This window comes from Bos mutus, chromosome 10 (assembly GCF_027580195.1).
Source record: "Bos mutus isolate GX-2022 chromosome 10, NWIPB_WYAK_1.1, whole genome shotgun sequence".
Lineage (NCBI taxonomy): Eukaryota > Metazoa > Chordata > Mammalia > Artiodactyla > Bovidae > Bos > Bos mutus.
The window spans coordinates 86,174,028-86,195,362 of record NC_091626.1 but is presented as its reverse complement, the minus strand read 5'-3'; the positions used below and the strand labels follow the sequence as shown (position 1 = coordinate 86,195,362).

The 21,335-nt window shown below is 39.3% G+C and overlaps 1 protein-coding gene across 2 annotated transcripts in view; it reads right to left on the bottom strand.

Annotated features, from left to right (window-relative positions):
- GALC (galactosylceramidase) overlaps nucleotides 1–21,335 on the bottom strand; it is a 57,613-nt gene that overhangs the window by 14,407 nt on the left and 21,871 nt on the right. For both annotated transcript variants that reach the window (XM_005896656.3, XM_070378417.1), the window contains exons 7-12: nucleotides 18,093–18,223; nucleotides 10,251–10,406; nucleotides 9,217–9,341; nucleotides 7,615–7,742; nucleotides 1,522–1,611; nucleotides 717–803 (exon numbers count right to left, since the gene is read on the bottom strand). In XM_005896656.3, coding sequence (XP_005896718.2) covers nucleotides 717–803; nucleotides 1,522–1,611; nucleotides 7,615–7,742; nucleotides 9,217–9,341; nucleotides 10,251–10,406; nucleotides 18,093–18,223 — 717 coding nt within the window. The remainder of the gene's footprint in view (nucleotides 1–716; nucleotides 804–1,521; nucleotides 1,612–7,614; nucleotides 7,743–9,216; nucleotides 9,342–10,250; nucleotides 10,407–18,092; nucleotides 18,224–21,335) is intronic.

Here is a 21,335-nt window from a genome sequence, read left to right as displayed (position 1 = left end):
GATGATAAAAATACAAACAAGGCATCCCAGGAGGAAGAAAAATCATGTGCAAAGTTACAGAAGTAATTAACTTGGCATACCCATGCCCTGAAAATTGCAAGAAGTTTAGTGTGAGAAGAAAGATCAATTTAGTAGGACAGGCCTCTAGAAAAGAAAGCATTCTTTTACCTCGTGAGGTAGTAATGAGGTCACATGTTACACTAAGGAATGTGAACTGACAAAATCATTAAGGCATCTGAGCAAAGGATAGACAAAAACCAGCTCTGGGGGCAATGCGATGTTTGGCAGAGAGACTTAAACGAGCAAGAGAGAGTTTCCGAAATCCACGAGAGATCTAATGAGGACCTGAATAAGCAGGAGCAGTGGGAGTGGAGAATGAGGCATGGGCAGGAGAACTATGTGGGTGACACGGTCTGTACTTGGTCACTGAGGGTATTCAAAGAATGGGTGGGAATGACAGTCTCAAATGAGACTCGAATTTCTGACCTGGGCAACCAAGTGATGGTACCATTCACCAAGACAAACTAAATACCAAGAGCAAACCCATCTACCAAAACATGCTTCCTTGAAGAGGACTTCTATTTTAAAAACGGGGGGGAACTTTATCTCTATTATGCTTCAGCCATAAATCAATTATGAAACTAAAAACTAATTCATTAATCAAATTTCTGTTCCCTACTGCAATGCTCAAACTATAGGAATTTATTTAAAACTACCCATAGAGAATCCAGTTGTTTGAAGAGAAATCTCTCCGATGGTTTTCCAAGTTTGGTATACCACACCTGTAGCTCTTGTATTTGACTCTGAGGAGGAAACACAAAGAAAGCTGTTGAGTGATTCACCATCTTCTCTTGGAGGACTTCTAAAACCTGTACCAGCAAGAATGAACCAAGGACAAGGTGCATTCTATTTCTACCTACCAAAAGACCCACCTCAAACCTTAAGTAACAATCATTTCAAAAGTAGGAAGACATTATTCAAGCAAATACTTTATTTCCTACAAACACTGCAGATTTTTGGCAAATGTTAAAAAAAGATTTGTATCTTTGCTTCAAAAATACTCATTATTATTATACCTATATAAAAAGCTTTTTAAGAATTTTCTGGCATTAAAAAACAATGCTTATGCAATTAGTAGAAAGTGCACTGTATATATTTCTGTATTCAAATCTAACAATAGGTAGAAATAACAAGAATTTTGTGTCTTTTTATATCGAATGTTGTAAAGAGCATTGCTGGAAAGCTTCCTCAACTACACAAATGATGCTCTACCAAAAAGAACAACCTTCTTGTAAGTGACTTTTGTTAGGATTCTTCAAAACCACAAAGAGCATTACCTCCTCGTGGCTTCTGTACTTCCTGACTAAAACCAATCAGCAAAGAGAAGACACCAAGTCATTGAACAATGTGTATGAAAACTCTTAATAGCTTATAATATTTCACTTAAAAACTTCTAGCTCATGATAAAATATATAAATTCTCAAATCAAAACCAAAATAAAAGTTCTACTTATTTACTTACAAAAGAACCCTTAAGATCAAACGTAGCAAACTGATGTGACACATTGAAATAGGGAAGAAGTGGTCGTATACACTTGGAATGTTTATAACTCTAAGGAGAAAAAAAATCATGTAAGTTATTCAGATGAGACATAGGACATTTTAAAGAAAAAGTCATTTACTGCACCTAGACTAACAGAAGTCACACTCACTAGGTGACAGAGAGTGTATTCCAAATTCTTAAAGACTATTTCTAACAAAACCTTTGTTGAATGCCTATTGTGTGTGCCTATGCAGTATTGCTCTTTACAACATCAGACTTTTCTTCCATCACCAGTCACATCCACAATGTGAAATGTCTGTTCATTTCCAAGGCAAACCACTCAATACCACAGTAATCCAAGTCTAAACCCCAACCACTAATGCTGAAGAAGCTGAAATTGAATGGTTCTATGAAGACCTACCAGACCTTCCAGAACTAACACCAAAAAAAGATGTCCTTTTCATCATAGGGGACTGGAATGCAAAAGTAGGAAATTAAGAGATACTAGAGTAACAGGCAAATTTGGCCTTGGAGTACAGAATGAAGCAGGGCAAAGGCTAACAGAGTTTTGCAAAGAGAATGCATTAGTCATGGCAAACACCCTCTTCCAACAACACAAGAGAAGACTCTACACATAGACATCACCAGATGGTCAACACCAAAATCGTACTGATTATATTCTTTGTAGCTGAAGATGGAGAAGTTCTATGCAGTCAGCAAAAACAAGACCAGGAGCTGACTATGGCTCAGATCATGAACTGCTTATTGCAAAATTCAGACTTAAATTGAAGAAACTAGGGTAAACCATTGGACCATTCAGGTATGACCTAAATCAAATTCCTTAAGATTATACAGTGGAAGTGACAATAGATCAAAAGATTAGATCTGATAGACAGAGTGCCTGAAGAACTATGGACGGAGGTTCAGAACACTACACAGGAGGTGGTGATCAAAACCACCCCCAAGAAAAAGAAAACAAAAAGGCAAAATGGTTGTCTGAGGAGGCCTACAAATAGCTGAGAAAAGAAGAGAAGCTATAGGCAAAGGGGAAGACGAAGGGTATCGCTATCTGAATGCAGAGTTCCAAAGAATAGCAAGAAGAGATAAGAAAGCCTTCCTCAGCCATCAATGCAAAGAAATAGAGGAAAACAACAGAATGGGAAAGACTAGAGATCTCTTCAAGAAAATTAGAGATACCAAGGGAACATTTCATGCAAAGATGGGCTCGATAAAGGACAGAAATGGCATGGACCTAACAGAAGCAGAAGATACTAAGAAAAGGTGGCAAGAATACACAGAACAACTGTACAAAAAAGATCTTCACAACCCAGATAATCATGATGGTGTGATCATTCACCTAGAGCCAGACATCTTAGAGTGAGAAATCAAGTGGGCCTTAGGAAGCATCACTATGAACAAAGCTAGTGGAGGTGATAGAATTCCAGCTGAGCTATTTCAAATACTAAAACTGATGCTGTGAAAGTGCTGCACTCAATATGCCAGCAAATTTGGAAAACTCAGCAGTGGCCACAGGGCTGGAAAAGGTCAGTTTTCATTCCAGTACCAAAGAAAAGTATTGCCAAAGAGTATTCAAACTACCACACAATTGCACTCATTTCACACACTAGCAAAGTAATGCTCAAAATTCTCCAAGCCAGGCTTCAACAGTACATGAACCGTGAACTTCCAGATATTCAAGCTGGATTTAGAAAAGAAAAGGAATCTGAGATCAAATTGCCAACATCCATTTTATCATTGAAAAAGCAAGAGAATTCCAGAAAAACATCTACTTCTCCTTCATTGACTACACTAAAGCCTTTGACTATGTGAACCACAACAAACTGTGGGAAATTCATCAAGAGATGGGAATATCAGACCACATTACCTGCCTCCTGAAAAATCTGTAGGCAGGTCAAGAAGCAACAGAATCAGACATGGGACAACAGACTGGTTCAAAATTGGGAAAGGTGTATGTCAAGGCTGTATATTGTCACTGTGCTTATTTAACTTATATGCAGAGTACATCTTGAGAAATGCTGGGCTGGATGAAGCACAAGCTGGAATCAAGATTGCCAGGAGAAATATCAATAACCTCAGATATGCAGATGACACCACCCTTATGGCAGAAAGCAAAGAAGAACTAAAGAGCCTCTTGATGAAAGTGAAAGAGGAGAGTGAAAAAGTTTGTTTAAAACTCAATGTTCAAAATGAATCCATTGGCAAAACTAATACAATTATGTAAAGTTTAAAAATAAAATAAAATTTAAAAAAAAAAACCTCAATGTTCAGAAACTAAGATCATGACATCTGGTCCCATCACTTCATGGCAAATAGATGGGGAAACAATAGAAACAGTGACAGACTTTATTTTGGGGGGCTCCAAAAATCACTGCCAATGGTGACTGCAGCCATGAAATTAAAAGATACTTGCTCCTTGCAAGAAAAGCTATGACCAATCTAGACAGCATATTAAAAGCAGACATTACTTTGCCGACAAAGGTCCATCTAGTCAAAGCTATGGTTTTTCCAGTAGTCATGTATGGGTGTGAGAGTTGGACCATAAAGAAAGCTGAGCACCGAAGAACTGATGCTTTTGAACTGTGATGTTGGAGAAGACTCTTGAGAGTCCCTTGGACCACAGAAGATCCAACCAGTCCATCATAAAGGAAATCAGTCCTGAATATTCACTGGAAGGACTGATGCTAAAGCTGAAGCTCCAAACTTTAGCTACCTGATGCAAATAGCCAACTCATTAGAAAAGACCCTGATGCTGAGAAAGACTGAAGGCAGGAGGAGAAGGGGACAACAGAGGACGAGATGGTTGATGGCATCACCGACTCGATGGACATGAGTTTGAGCAAGCTCCAGCAGATGGTGAAAGACAGGGAAGCCTGGCGTGCTGCAGTCCACAGGGTCACAAAGAGTTGGACACGACTGAGCAACTGACCAACAACAACATTATATATACCTACTCAAAATAAAACTTAATGGCATTTTGACTGAGTCAGACTTTGAATTCCAGAGTCATCTGATGGCATACAATAAGATTAAACTTATGCTCTGTTTTCTAAGTGATATACATCCAAAAAAAGGAAATGCTTGGGATGTTTTCACCAAGAAGGCATCTCACCCAAGTATAACCTTCAAATGCACAACTTCAGTCAGCTAAATATATACAACAAATCTCATTGTCAACATCACTTTTTCAAAATAATCATTACCATAAAGTAAAGGAAAAAAGGAAAGTGAAGTCACTCAGTCATGTTCGACTCTTTGCAACCCCATGGACCATAACCTACCAAGCTCCTCTGTCCATGGGATTTTCCAGGCAAGAGTACTGGAGTAGGTTGCCATTTCCTTCTCCAGGGGATCCTTCCAACCCAGGGATTGAACCCAGGTCTCCCGCATTGCAGGCAGACACTTTACTGTCTGAGCCACCAGGGAAGCCATCATTACCGTGGTGTGGATCAAAAGAAGTCTGTGACATCGTTCCTACTTTATGGGATTTAACAATCACAGAGGACTTAACAATATAAGGTTCTGGGCCAGGTTTTGTGGGAAATTTTTAAATTGTAATTAGAGATTTTAATACCTCCCCTCAATAACTGACACACAACTAGACAGAATATCAACAAAGATACAGGTGATTTGAACAAAACTATCAAACAATTTGCCTGGATTAACATCTATAGATCACTTCATTCATAACTGCAGAATATGTATTCTTTTCAACTGTACAAGGAACATTTACCAAAGTACACCACATTCTTAGCTATAACAGAAGTCTCCATAAATTCAAAAAGATTCAAGTCCCACAAAGTCTATTCTCTGACCACAACAGAATTAAGTCAGAAATGAATAACAAAAATGTCTGAAAAAAATCTGCAAATATTTACAAATTAAATAACAAATTTCTAAATAATCTATGTCTCAAAGAAAAAAATAAAAGGGGAAATTAGAAAGCATTTTGAACTTACAAAAATAAAAACATAGCACAGCAGGATTTGTGGGATGCCACTAAAACAGAAACTTTAGCTTAAGATACTAGCAAAAGAAGAGCAAATTAAAACCAAAATAAGCGCAGGGTATGGGATTCAGAGATAGAAACTACTAGGTATAAAACAGATAATCAACAAGGGTACACTGTAAAGCACAGAGAAATACAGACATCATATTGTAATAATTTTAAAGGCAGCATAACCTATAAAGTATTGAATCATTATGCTGGGTACCTGAAACTAAGACAATATTGTCAATCAATTATATTTCAATAAAACTTTTAATTTAATTTAAAAAAACAAAGTAAGCAGAGGAAAGAAAATAATAGAGATGAAACGATAAATCAAACAAAACCAGAAAAACAAGACTGTATAATTGAGAAACCAAAAGCTGATTCTTTGAGAAGATTAACAGAATTGAATAAACTTCTAGCCAGACTAATCATGAAACCAGAATAAGAAGAAAGAAAATAAAAAAAAGCAAGAAAATAAAACATTAAGAGAGGTGACAAGACATCAATACAGTGTATATATATGTGTGTGTGTATGTGTATATATATAAAAAGAAAACAGCAGGGAATAATAGCAGTAACTTTGTGCTGAGAAATTTAACAACTTAAATGAAATGGACAAATTTCCTTGAAGACACAAAAACCCAAAGCTCACTGAAGAAGATATGGACAAACTGAATATCCCTTTATCTGTAAAGGAAGTTGAAAAACTTTTAGTTGAAAAACTTATAGTTAAAAAACTTTTCCACAAAGAAAACTATAGCCCCAGATGGCTTTACTGGGAAATTCAAGCCTCCTGGGAGCTTGGCTCAAACAGGAAGTAAGAGCTAAGGCAGAGCTGTAAACCGCCCACCTGGGCATTGAAGCATGCCCCCATTACGTATACAGAGCCTGTCAGCAAAGGCTGGGACACTTGCTAGCTCCAAACATGAGGAAAGCTGTACCATCATGATCTGACCACTAAGAAAACTGAGCAGAGATTTCAGTGGCCATACATGATAAAGCTTGCAAACTACAGAATCTGTTCAGGAAAGTCACAAAGCAAATTAACAGCAACAACCATGACAAAAAGCAACAACAAATGCTAGAGAGGAGAAAGAATCTGATGTCCAGAGTGTCCAGGTTATTTTATGTAACGTGTCTAGCTTTCAACAAATGATATATATATGATATATGATACAACAAATGATATATGATATTTGCAAAGAAACAGGAAAGAATGGCCCATATACAGATATAAAAGCAGTTGACAGAAACGATGTCTGAGAAAGCCTAGCCATTACCTATTAGATATTATACTTCTTAGACAAAACACATTAAAATATCAGGTATTTAAAAATGTTCAAAGAACTGAAGGAAACCATATCTAATGAGTAAAGGAGAGATCTGCTTCTAGAATGTCAGTGTGAGGAGCTCCATAAATATACTCCCAGCAAAACTGGTGAAAATTATTTAAATAATAATAATGCTAAAGTCTGGAAATGATCCTAAGGGCACACTACAAATACAGAAGTATTCAAGAAAATCTACTAAAACTCGGTATGAGCATCAAGAGTATATGGCATTTAAACCACAAGCCATCCCTCCCTGTCCCTCTCAGGCTGGACTGACAGAAACTCCAGGCCAAGTAGGTACAGTCAAGAACATGGGGCTCCCTCCCTCCCAGTTCCCAGGTGAAGGCAACAATATCTTTGGGAGAGAAGCAGAATATCAGTATTTCTCATGCTCTTTCCCTTCAGCTACTTGAAGAACTGGCAGAATTTCTTTAAAACCAAAGCTGCAAGAAAGATTTTCACGTAACTGTGTAGAATGGGGGAAAAAAGGCATAAAGTTGGGTCCTTCACGCCTGGGATGAATCTGAAAGGAAGAGAAGGTTTGCACAGGTGGACCCTCAGCCCAGAGAGTGACCAGGTCAAGCCACAGACTGATCATCCCAGTCCTGGGATCCTACATGGAAAAGAAAAGCTCCTTTTTTTTCTTTAAGGTGTTCAGTTACATTTTATGCTTTTTTTCCCCCAATACTAACAAAGTGAATTAATCCAATAAAAACGACAAAGAATTACCATAGTTTCAACGATGACAGTGAGGTTACCTAAGCCATCCGTCAGAGCTACGTAGCTTCCTCCTCTCTCTAAATGGCCAACTGTCTTCAGGTAATACCAACCTGGTTGAGTAAACTGAGTGGTATGAGCTATAGAAAAGCAGAGAAAGACCCAAATAACATTAAAGTGGTGATAATAGGATTCTTCCAGAAATAAAAAGCTATCTACTTACTTGAGGCTGAAAGAGAACAGAGTATGCCACCCCAAAATGTGCCACTTTAGCATGCGTATTATTTTGAACTGCTGGCAATCAAGACCCAGAAGACTAAAGAAAAAATTTCTCTCTCCTTCAACTGCCTGAAAGAATCTAGATAGGAGACCCGGCCCAGAAAGAGAGCTATTACCAACAATAACTTTTTATCTGAAAGACTTATCTTCATGGCACAGCAAATATCTGTTCTTCTCTTCCAATGAATGGTGTTCTTCCCCTGTAAAGCTCCAGGTCCCTATCTCTTTCTATGAATGGTCTTCTTCCCCTGTAAAGCTCCAGGTCCCTATCTCATTCCTTTGCTTAGGATGGCATTATAAAGCCTCAATTGCCTGACTGCAAACTTGAGTCCCATATTTTTATGTACAAAATTAAATGGGTTTTTTTCCTGGTGATCTGTCTTTTGTCAATTATTAGATTGACCAAAGAACCGAGACGGTTACAAGGAAAACTTTCCCAAGTATGACTGAGTCTAACAGCTAATTTCTATTTTGGAAAAAATATTTGCCAGCCTCATGTTTCAACTTTTGAGTAATTAGCCTAGTTAAATGGTATAATTAAGGGAATATTCTTAGAATGACTGGTAAAAAATAAATAAACCACACTCTGTCAGTTCAAGACTACTGAAAAACTACTTTATTCCAACAGTAAATAAAGTTATCTCCTCCCAGTTTTTGTTGATCTCTATTTAAATCACCTTAATATAACTACAAAGAATATGGTTTTCAAAAAGTTAACAAAATATTTCAAAAACTAAGCTTTATGGTTTTAAACAAGTTTATTTTCACAATACTTATTTATTGGGCACCTCCAAAGCTTGTCCTAGAAATGTACTGAGTGATACTCCTTGTCTCATTTTGGGAAGTGACAAAATTAACCCCCCAAGAAACAGTGACAAAATTATAAAAGTACGTTAGTTCATTGAAATAATGTGGGACCAACTATGTCAACATTTAAGGAGTTAACCAAATCCAATTTAAGGAGTTAATAAAAATCCAAAACTTACCATTTTCGTATTTATTAAAGAACAACCTGAGTTTAGAATAATGTCATGATTACATGGTTAATGTCATGACTATAAATCCCTGTGAAAAATACATCAACTGGAAAAAAAGAGCTTGGTCTTAGAATAATCAAGAATGGAATACAGAGAGTAGCTTAGTTACCCGAAAGAGTCTTATAAAACACTAGGACAAATCTTGCTAAAACAGAGATACACTTAAAACCAATGTGTGCACATGTGTGCGCACAACACACACACACACACACAGTGTTTCTATAACTCCCTCTAAGTGCTTTCTGCTTTGTCTCTTAGAAAGAAAGGCAGGGAGTGAGGGATGGGATCTGAACCATACCTGATACCCAGATAGGAGCTTCCACCACGTAGTGCCCACTCCATGGCTCCTGAGCAGTCATCAGTCCACAACGCCCATATGGCAACTGCTGATAGTAACTGGCCACCAAGTTCCAAGCAATGGTGCTAAAAGATTGTTTGATAAAAGAGAAACACCAAGCAGCTTGTAATAAAAGTGTAAATGTCTAGAAGCCTATAGTATAAAAGACCTTAGCAAAGTTTACACAAATATATGCAAGTGGTAAAATTACCACCCAAAACAAGAAAATTTAAGTTGCCTAAGTTCACCCACATTTTGAAAAATCAAATGAGGGATGCAATATTTTTAATAGTGAATCATATAATAAAAAATACAAATGTATATGAAGTGCACAATTTTTACTGCACAATGGTATAACCAGAAAAAGAGTCACGACCTACCAGTACCACAAACGTGAGTCAAATACAGATAAAGACTTTATCTATACCTGCTTTCTTTTTGACAATCAGCCTTCTTAATGCCCCAGTTTCATGACATAATTTCATGACCTGACTCAGCGGCTGTAAAGTTTTACAATGAGAACTCTTAAGAGTTCTTAAGAGTTCTTAAGAGTCCGACTGCCAGGGCTCAAGTGATGGTGTAGGCAGACAGGGCAGGGGAAGAGAACCACACATAACTCTCTTGATACAAGAGGAGCCATTTAAGGCCTAAGCCACTTTGTGGTCTAAGCCTGCCCACAATGCTTGCCCCTGCAGAAGAGGTCTCAGTAGTAACTGATTTTAAGGGAACAAAAGCATCTAAGTCAGGGAAATAACTTAACCATATCTAAGACAATATATCAGACCCCAAAATAAGCTCTATTTCTGTTCGCAGCTTCCTGCCTTCTCTTTCTAGAGCTGACACATGTTAGGTATAGGACGGATGAACGAAATAAGGCAAATGCTTAAATCACTGAATTTAGGTTGTAAGACTATGGAAGTCCATTGTACTTTTTTTTACTTATTATGCTTTGAAATTTTTCAAAATGAAAACCTTTGAAAGTTTTAATAACTTACGAAGTCATGTAGCCATTGACGTAATTCTGATTCAATATGCGACCCCAGCAGCCTGCACCCATATCACCATTTACAGTGCTAAAATCTTCAGAAGACCAAAGCTTCTTCTTAGTCAACCTAGCATCCTTTACTGTAAGTGTCCCAGGGTAATGAGCTCTAGAAAAGAAAGAGAGGGAGGAAATGTAAAAAGTCAGAACAGGCACTTCCATATATTTACTGAGTAAATACCCTCCCTGGTAGTTCCACTGGGAAAGAATCCGCCTGCAAGGCAGGAGACCCCGGTTCAATTCCTGGGTCAGGAAGATTTGCTGGAGAAGGGATAGGCTACCCACTCCAGTATTCGTGGGCTTCCTGATGGCTCAGCTGGTAAAGAATCTGCCTGCAATCTGGGAGACCTGGGCTCAATACCTGGGAAGGGAAGATTTCCTGAAAAAGGAAACGGCTACCCACTCCAGTATTCGGGCCTGGAGAATTCCATGGACTATTCCATGGGGTCACAGAGTCAGACGCAACTGAGCAACTACAACTTTCATTGAGTGAACAAACATATGTGTCTTTGCCAAGGTTTTCTATCTTAAAACAATGGGCAACTTCCAGGTAGATGTCAGGCTGTATGTAAGCATCTGCTTCCCACCCCTGGGTCTCAGGATGCCCTGAGGATGAGATGCACTTACAACGAACAGAAGCGGGGAGATCATCAGTGGGAAAGACCTCTTCCTGGAAACCATAACAAGAAGGGAAGGATGTCGACAGATGGAGGCAGCAGAAGAGGCCTAGAACATTCCAAGAGATGAATGAGGTGGAGACAGGATTCAGACTTCCCAGGGGATGTAGTGAGCTTGGACAGTAGAAAGGAAGGAGTGAAATAGAAAACCAAAAGTAAGACTTCCCTGGCAGCCCAGTGCTTAAGAATCCACCTTGCAATGCAGGGGACGCAGGTTCAATTCCTGGTCAGGGAGCCCACATGCTGTGAGGCAATAACGACAGAAGTGCACAGGCCACCACTAGAGAGGTTACCACAAGGAAGACCCAGTTGATTTGTTATAAAGAGATACAGTATTTATTTAATTAAAAAAAAGACTAATGAGCTTATTACATAAAGTATCAATAGTATTTCCTCCCCTGCTCTACCCCTCATACAGAGAAAGACAGCTTGGCATTTATTCCCCAGCAAAAACAAAAACACTAAAACAAAACCAACAAAAACCCAGAGGACTCTTCTTTGAATAAAAATAAGAAGTTATTAAACCCAGAGCAGTGGTGGTTCTCAACTTGGGTGACTCTGCCTGGTGGAGAAGCCACAGCAGGAGTTGCTACCGTTCTCTAGTGTGCAGAGGCCAGAGACGCTGCTAAACAGCCTACAATGCCCCTAGCATGTCCCCACAGCAAAGAACTATCCAGTGAAGAACATCAAAGTGCAGAGGTGGAGAAACCCTTCCCAGAGCAATGAACTTCTCCCTTCTTCTGGCATTTGGGAGGAGTCAACTGAAATATAAATGTACATTTAGTGTTCCAAGGCTAAAATATTGTCATAATGATGGTTGTGGAAGTGACTGATTATTGAATATAAAAACAATTAAGAAATTTCAAATGTAAAATAGAAAAGAGGCTAACAGTATAAGAGTTAGCACATGAACTCTAGGGAGAAGAGTGTGTACTTCTTAAGCCAACAACTACTGACAAAAAATTTAACAAAAATACAAGCAAAATAACAGAGACTGAATCATATTACAATTCTTATCTTTGTGGTTTGGAACAGTAGTATTCTTAACATTAAAAGAATGATTGTGAAGACCTATTTTAGTCTGGAAAATTCTGAAGGAGATGGAACTTCCAGACCACCTTCCCTGCCTCCTGAGAAACCTGTATGTTGGTCAAGAAGCAACAGTTAGAACAGGACATGGAACAACGGGCTGGTTCAAAATTGGGAAAGGAGTAAACCAAGGCTGTATATTATCACCCTGCTTATTTAACTTATGCAGAGTACATCATGCAAAATGCCTGGCTGGATTAAGCACAAGCTGGCATCAAGATTGCCAGGAGAAATATCAATAATCTCAGATATGCAGATGATACTACCCTTATGGCAGAAAGTGAAGAAGAACTAAAGAGCCTCTTCATGAAAGTGAAAGAGGAGAGTGAAAAAGTTGGCTTAAAACTCAACATTCAGAAAACAAAGATCATGGCATCCAGTCCCATCACTTCATGGCAAATAGATGGGGAAACAGTAACAGACTTTATTTTCTTGGGATCCAAAATCACTGCAGATGGTGACTGCCGCCATGAAATTCAATGATGCTTGCTCCTTGGAAGAAAAGCTATGACAAACCTAGAGCGTGTATTAAAAAGCAAAGACATTACTTTCCCAACAAAGGTCTGTATAGTCAAAGCTATAGTCATGTATGGATGTGAGAGCTGGACCATAAAGATGCTGAGCACCAAAGAATCAATGCTTTTGAACTGTGGTGTTGAAGAAGACTCTTGAGAGTCCCTTGGACTGCAAGGAGATCCAACCAGTCCATCCTAAAGGAGATCAGTCCTGAATATTCATTGGAAGGACAGATGCTGAAGCTCCAATACTTTGGCCACCTGATGTGAAAGCTAACTCAATGGAAAAGACTCCAATGCTGGGAAAGATTGAAGGCATGAGAAGGGGATGACAGAGGATAAGATGGTTAGATGGCATCATCAATTCAATGGATAGGAGTTTGAGCAAGCTCCGGGAGATGGTGAAAGACAGGGAAGTCTGGTGTGCTGCAGTCCATGGGGTCACAAAGAGCTGGGCGTGAGTGAGCGACTGAAAAACAACAAACTTTAGTTTTTAGTTATTTAATTCCATTTCCGTCATGAATCTTTTAAGAAAAAAAAATCCTACTTGGGAATTAATTATCCTAGTAAAGATGAAGTAAGGCACATCAATCTGGTATTCCATGGTTTCCTAAGGAAAAATGAATATATAATAAAGAATATAAAATAAGTAATCAGAGGAAAATGAGATTCCACCTGAATCACTGACCTCAGGTGAAAACAGACACCTCGTCAGTACTGTAAAAATGCACAACAGAAACCCAAAAAGAAAGCTAGCACCTAACAGGGTTGAGAATTCATGTTCTGGAACTATAAATCCCAACTTGGAAAATCTGACTACTGTTCTCTGCAATTACATAATTTTAATAAACTTTAACATTTTGATCCATAAATCATACATCAAATCCCTTATGATTATACAGTGGAAGTGAGAAATAGATTTAACGGACTAGATCTGATAGACAAGAGTGCCTGATGAACTATGGACTGAGGTTCGTGACATTGTACAGGAGACAGGGATCAAGACCATCCCCATGGAAAAGAAATGTAAAAAAGAAAAATGGCTGTCTGAGGAGGCCTTACGAATAGCTCTGAAAAGAAGAGAACTGAAGAGCAAAGGAGAAAAGGAAAGATAAAACATATGAATGCAGAGTTCCAAAGAATAGCAAGAAGAGATAAGAAAGCCTTCCTCAGTGATCAGTGCAAAGAAATAGAGGAAAACAGAATGGGAAAGACTAGAGATCTCTTCAAGAAAATTAGAGATACCAAGGGAACATTTCATGCAAAGATGGGCTCGATAAAGGACAGAAATGGTATGGACCTAAGAGAAGCAGAAGGTATTAAGAAGAGGTGGCAAGAATACACAGAAGAACTGTACAAAAAAGATCTTCATGACCTAGATAATCACGATGGTGTGATAACTGACCTAGAGCCAGATATCCTGGAATGTGAAGTCAAGTGGGCCTTAGAAAGCATCACTACGAACAAAGCTATGGGAGGTGATGGAATTCCAGTTGAGCTATTTCAAATCCTGAAAGATGATGCTGTGAAAGTGCTGCACTCGATATGTCAGCAAATTTGGAAAACTCAGCAGTGGCCACAGGACTGGGAAAGGTCAGTTTTCATTCCAATCCCAAAGAAAGGCAATGCCAAAGAATGCTCAAACTGCGACATAATTGTACTCATCTCACACGCTGGCAAAGTAAGGCTCAAAATTCTCCAAGCCAGGCTTCAGCAATACGTGAACTGTGAACTTCCAGTTGTTCAAGCTGGTTTTAGAAAAGGCAGAGGAACCAGAGATCAAATTGCCAACATCCACTGGATCATCGAAAAAGCAAGAGAGTTCCAGAAAAACATCTATTTCTGCTTTACTGACTATGCCAAAGCCTTTGACTGTGTGGATCACAAGAAACTGTGGAAAATTCTGAAAGAGATGGGAATACCAGACCACCTGCCCTGCCTCTTGAGAAGTTTGTATGCAGGTCAGGAAGCAACAGTTAGAACGGGACATGGAACAACAGACTGGTTCCAAATAGGAAAAGGAGTACATCAAGGCTGTATAAACTGTGGAAAATTCTGAAAGAGATGGGAATACCAGACCACCTGACCTGCCTCTTGAAAAGTTTGTATGCAGGTCAGGAAGCAACAGTTAGAACTGGACATGGAACAACAGACTGGTTCCAAATAGGAAAAGGAGTACATCAAGGCTGTATATTGTCACTCTGTTTATTTAACTTATATGCAGAGTACATCATGAGAAACGCTGGGCTGGAAGAAACACAAGCTGGAATCAAGATTGCCAGGAGAAATATCAATAACCTCAGATATGCAGATAACACCACCCTTACGGCAGAAAGTGAAGAGGAACTAAAAGGCCTCTTGATGAAAGTGAAAGAAGAGAGTGAAAAAGTTGGCTTCAAGCTCAACATTCAGAAAACAAAGATCATGGTATCTGGTCCCATCACTTCATGGGAAATAGATGGGGAAACAGTGGAAACGGTGTCAGACTTTATTTTTTGGGCTCCAAAATCACTGCAGATGGTGACTGCAGCCATGAAATTAAAAGACGCTTAGTCCTTGGAAGGAAAGTTATGACCAACCTAGATAGCATATTGAAAAGCAGAGACATTACTTTGCCAACAAAGGTCCATCTAGTCAAGGCTATGGTTTTTCCTGTGGTCATGTATGGATGTGAGAGCTGGACTGTGAAGAAAGCTGAGCACCAAAGAATTGATGCTTTTGAACTGTGGTGTTGGAGAAGACTCTTGAGAGTCCCTTGGACTGCAAGGAGATCCAACCAGTCCATTCTAAAGGAGATCAGCCCTGGGTGTTCTTTGGAAGGAATGATGCTAAAGCTGAAACTCCAGTACTCTGGCCACCTCATGCGAAGAGTTGACTCATTGGAAAAGACTCTGATGCTGGGAGGGATTGGGGGCGGGAGGAAGAGGGGACGACAGAGGATGAGATGGCTGGATGGCATCACCAACTCGATGGACGTGAGTTTGAGTGAACTCTGGGAGATGGTGATGGACAAGGAGGCCTGGCGTGCTGTGATTCATGGGGTCGCAAAGAGTCCGATACAACTGAGCGACTGAACTGAACATTTTGATGATCTGATCTAAGTCACTTCAAAGTCATGTCTGACTCTCTGCGACCCTGTGGACTATAGCCTTTCCAGTTCCTCTGTCCATGGGATTTTCCAGGCAAGAATAATGGAGTGGGTTGCCATGTCCTCCTCCTGGGGATCTTCCTGACCCAAGGATCAAACACGTATCTCTTACATCTCCTGCACTGGTAGACAGGTTCTTTACCACTAATACCACCTGGGAAGCCCTTATTCTATATCCCAGAACTTCATTCCATGATCATAATATTCAGTTTTGACCTCTCAAAGAAATGCTAATTTTAAGACTCATCTAGTTATCACTCAGTCAAATGTATATCTGGTATGTCTCTGGTAAAAATAAAAAATACTCAATATAAAAAATAATACTCTGGAAAATATCATGCTATAATGCTATTAATGATCTCTAGATATTAAGATTTTGAGTAAGTTCCAACTCTATAGTTTTCTACAGTTTCCAAATTTTCTATAAAGAGTATGCATTATCTTTAAAATCCCAAAAAGCATCTCTTTCAAAGCTATAGAAATAGGTATTATATCGCTCATTCAGAAAATAAAGAAACTGTTACATTTTAAACCTGAGTGATTTATCAAATAATCTGAGAAAAGAGGGTTGAACTGATATTGAAATTCAGGTCTCTTGTGATGCCCAGATCTACAGTTCAACAAAATAATGTAAAAGTTCTTTAAGAATAATTTTTAAATGCATATAATTAGGCAAAACGTCTCTATCATTTCATGGCATGATTTTTCAAACTTTAAATGACAAGATTAAGATCACTGAAAGTAAACCAAAGTATATCCTATCAGAAAAACATATGTGTATTACAGGAGAAATAAAACTTATAGACAAGGTGGATCATGGTAGCAGCCCAGTTTCTGAAACTCTGCACACTACTCCTCCTGAAACCAAACAGACCAATCTCATGATGGAAATTACAACCCACAGACAATATCCCCATCAAAACCAGGTGACAGAGAGTCCCCAGGAGTCTTGCAGCATCAGGACTGGGCAGGATCAGCAGACAGAATGTGGAAACAGTGGAGGTGACAGGTGACCAACAGGTTCTCATTCCACAGGGGCAGACCCTACCCTGATGGAAGCACTGACAACAACTGGCTTCACAGGCTGGAAACTGGGGCCAAGGCCCCAACAACAAATTCACTAAGAGGTTAAACACAATACTGTCACAGTTTAAACCAGATTGGTCCAATAGGAATACAATGTGAGCTATACAAAGTAACTTTAAATCTTCTAGTAGCTATGTTTTAAAAAAAACAAAATTTTAATCATATATTTTGTTTAACCCAATATACCCAAAATACTATCATTCAACACATGTAATCAATATGAAAAATAATTAATAACTTAGTTTTCTATTATTAACACATCTTTAAAATCCAGTGTGTGCTTTATACTTATAACACTCCTCAGTTTAGACTAACCACATTTCAAGCGTTCCGTAACACCTGTGGCTAGTGGTCCCCATACTAAACAATACAAACTGAAACTCTTAACTATTTCAGAAATAGGCAGGAAATAATCTAAGCTATGGATTTTCCAATAGTCATGTATGGATGTGAGAGTTGGACCATAAGGAAGGCTGAGCACCAAAGACCTTTTTGAACTGTGGTGTTGGAGAAGGCACTTGAGAGTCCCTTGGACTGCAAGGAGATCCAACCAGTCCATTCTAAAAGAAATCAGTCCTGAGTAGTCACTGGAAAGACTGATGATGAAGCTGAGGCTCCAGTACTTTGGCCACCTGATAGGAAGAGCTGACTCATTTGGAAAGACCCTAATGCTGGGAAAGATTGAAGGCAGGAGGAGAAGGGGACAACAGAGGATGAGATGGTTGGATGGCATCATTGCTCCAACTCATGTCCATTGAGTCAAACTCTGGGAGATAGTGAAGGACAGGAAAGGCTGGTGTGCTGCAGTCCATGGGGTCACAAAGAGTCGAACCCGACTAAGAGACTAAACAACAACAAATCCTTTCTGGAATGGTAGAGTCTCACCATGAGAATAAGCTCCTTGAATGAGAATCCAAATTGAGCAAGACAGGAACACTTAGGGGGAGGGAGAGACAACACTGCCTTCATAATTTCTAAAATGTAAACACTACTCTGCCCCTTAATCTAAATAAAATCATGTTTTGTATTTCTGAACACTGACACAATATTTCAAAAGTCATCAATACATTACTACATTGTCATAGAAAGATTCCCAAAATACATACCTTTCAAAGAAAAAAAGGAATGAAGTATCATTTATACATGCTTTAGTTAAGTAAATACAAGAAAGCAACCTTCTGAAAATATAATCAAAAGGGGAAAAGCAGGCAAAAACAAAGGCACCGTCAACTGAGCAACCAACCAAAAACTGTTCATTCTCAAAGTAAAACATTCCTTACCCTATTACATCAATCACCTTCAAGAGCTCAGGGTCAAGCAGCATAGAAGCAGAAATGGGCTCCCAGAGATTATCACTCGCTATGATTTTCACGTGCTGGAGACCTTGATGGTTCAGCATTCTTCTTAACACCTTTCAGAGAGAGAAACAGAACACAGGAAAGGTTAAAAATGAGTTTTCAGCTGCTGACTTACAACCAAGTGAGCTAAAGTGTCTTCAGATTCAACAAGTAGGATGAGAGTGTCAACATTATTTCTCAATAGAAATGTGCCCCATGTGGAGAGGTAAAAAAACACTATCACTAAAATAATCTACTTCATGGGAATGTAAAAAGAAAAAAAAAAAAACCAAGAGGCAAAAATATTTTAGAAGGATTTTCCCTCTGACTTTAAAATTACGTTTAGCCATAGAAAATTTGGGTGCAATGGTGGAAATTTTTTTTTTAAATCAGAGCAGTAATATCCATAAAAAAACACTACTCTGATATGAATTCTTACAGGAATTTTCTTATGCTGCTGCTGCTGCTAAGTCGCTTCAGTCGTGTCCGACTCTGTGCGACCCCATAGACGGCAGCCCACCAGGCTCCACCGTCCTTGGGATTCTCCAGGCAAGAACACTGGAGTGGGTTGCCATTTCCTTCTCCAATGCATGAAAGTGAAAAGTAAAAGTGAAGTCGCTCAGTCGTGTCCGACTCTTCGAAACCCCATGGACTGCAGCCCACCAGGCTCCTCCATCCATGGGATTTTCCAGGCAAGAGTACTGAAGTGGGGTGCCATTGCCTTCTCCAGTTTTCTTATGCAGACACAGTAAATTGGGATCAGATTAAATACACATTGCCTGGTGGGCTCCAGGGGGTGGTAAAGAGTCAGACACAACTGAGCACACACACACGAAATGCTTTAACTTTTCATTTTATTTTGAGCATTTTGCAATGTCTTTAAATATTCTGCCATTACTTAAAGTACTACAATTATTAGAATTCTGCATCATGCTATAAGTAGAAACAAGAAATATTCTTTTGTTACCCTCAATGCTTTCATATACACAGCACAGGCAATAAAATCAGTCTGTAGGACTACCCGCCCACCAGATTAAAAACAACAAGCTAAATTGTAACAGGAATAAATTCACAGAGCACAGAGCGCTTTGTTTTGTGCTTGGGCCCCAAGAGGGCCCTGAAAGAGGCACAAGACAGGGTCCTCGCCGTCCAGTGGCAAACACACTTGGCAGCACGCTAACACTAACAGGGTGTCCTAGACAATCACAGAGTGGTCCATACTGAGCAGTATGGACTGCCAATACATGCAGCAGGACCCGAGAAGAGGGGACATCATTTCACCCAGGAGCAGAAGATGCCGATCTCAAAACAGTAGTTCTCGATGGACGGCTGTGTGTGAACTCACTGCGACACCCCCATGCACTCTGAACTATCAGGCTCATAGTTGCAGGCACTCAGTAAATATTGATTAAGGGGGAACAAAGAATTTCACAAGCTCTCTTTTCACATTCTGAGTTTTCTGAACTAAAGAAATTTCCAAATAATGTGCTCTCACCAATTCCACTCTGAAAGCAATCTGAACAGATCCTTAGAGATCAACTAACTCTCAAGAGTTGGACACAACTTGGCGTCTAAACAACAAACTCAAGATTCAGTAGAACTCAGAATCCCGAGCTCTCTGTTAGGAGACCAGCTTGAGTCTCATCACTCTGAAGTTCTTTCTTACTCTTACAGAGAGGAGGTAGAGCAACTCAGTCACATTTGTATTTATCATGATGATCTATTTTTTCTAATTCTATTCCTAGAGCATCATCTCTAAAATCGCTTACTTTTTAATATGGTATATTCAAATAATACTGTAAAATATACGAGTCTAGAAACTGTGTTTTATACATAAATTGCCAAAATGAGGATGAAAAGTAGCATTCTTTGAGCAAAGCTTTATCTAATGTATTCCAAATGTTTTTGCTGTGGAATCTTTCCCTTTCCACCCTCCCTCTCCCCCCACAAAAGTCTAGACAGAAATATTACTTATAAGATAAATGGAAAGGATGCTGTTCTGATTGAACTGAACGAGGGTCCAGAGACATCCATTTCCATTCACTACGCTCAGATCCTATAAGGGATTTTCCAGACACAATTGAAAAACAAAGTCAATCATAAATACAGTGTGGTGACGTCAATCAGTCGTGTCCGACTCTTTGCAACCCCAGGGACTATAGCCCACCAGGCTCCTCTGTCCATGGGATTTTCCAGGCCAGAATACTGGAGTGGGTTGCCATGTCCTTCTCAAGGGGTCTTCCTGACACAAGGATCAAATCTGGGTCTCTCGCATTGCAGGCAGATGCTTTACCATCTGAGCCACCAGGGAATCCCAAATACAATGTAAACAGCAAAAATAAAAGAAAAAAATAGCCTTGCCATCTTCACATACATTGCTTGTTTGTACTATATTTATTTCTACTCTTAAAGACAAATCCTTATTATTTCCAGGGGCCATCTTACTATACTATATGGAATATATATTCATTAAGCTTATTGAATCTGAATACCTGCATTCATGTGCCATTATTGAACTCTCTCTCATGGGCCTTTTAACAAACAGGACACAGATTTTAGGAAAATATTACTACAAAAATGGCAAATGCAAACTACAAGTTAGTTCCTAAGATGTGTTACTGCAGGCAAACTACAGTTTGAGAGAAAAGGAAACAAAGTCTAAAACATTTAGAACACTGATGATGAGTCTTAGAATAGGAATTAGTCTTTCAAATCAGGCAAGCTGAATTAGAATGCAAAGGAATACGCAACAGGCTCTTAATAGTAAAAACAAATAAATAAAACAACCACCTTAGTTGCAGACCATTAGCTTAAAACAAATATGAAACTAAATTCTAATGCTTTTAAAGCTTCTTTCAAATGAAATACATTTGAAAGCTAAAAACAATCATATGGGCTTCCCTGGTGGCTCAGATGGTAAAGCACCTGTCTGCAATGCAGGAGACCCAGGTTTGATCCCTGGGTTGGGAAGATCCCCTAGAGAAGGAAATGGCAGCCCACTCCAGTATTCTTGCCTGGAAAATCCCATGAATGGAGGAGCCTGGTGGGCGACAGTCCATGGGGTCGCAAAGAGTCGGACATGACTGAGCAATGTCACTTTCACTTTCACTTCTCTCAAAGAGAACATGTGTAATCCCAAGGTGGGGGTTGGCGGGGCGGTGGAGGGGGGCGGGACTTGAAATGTCA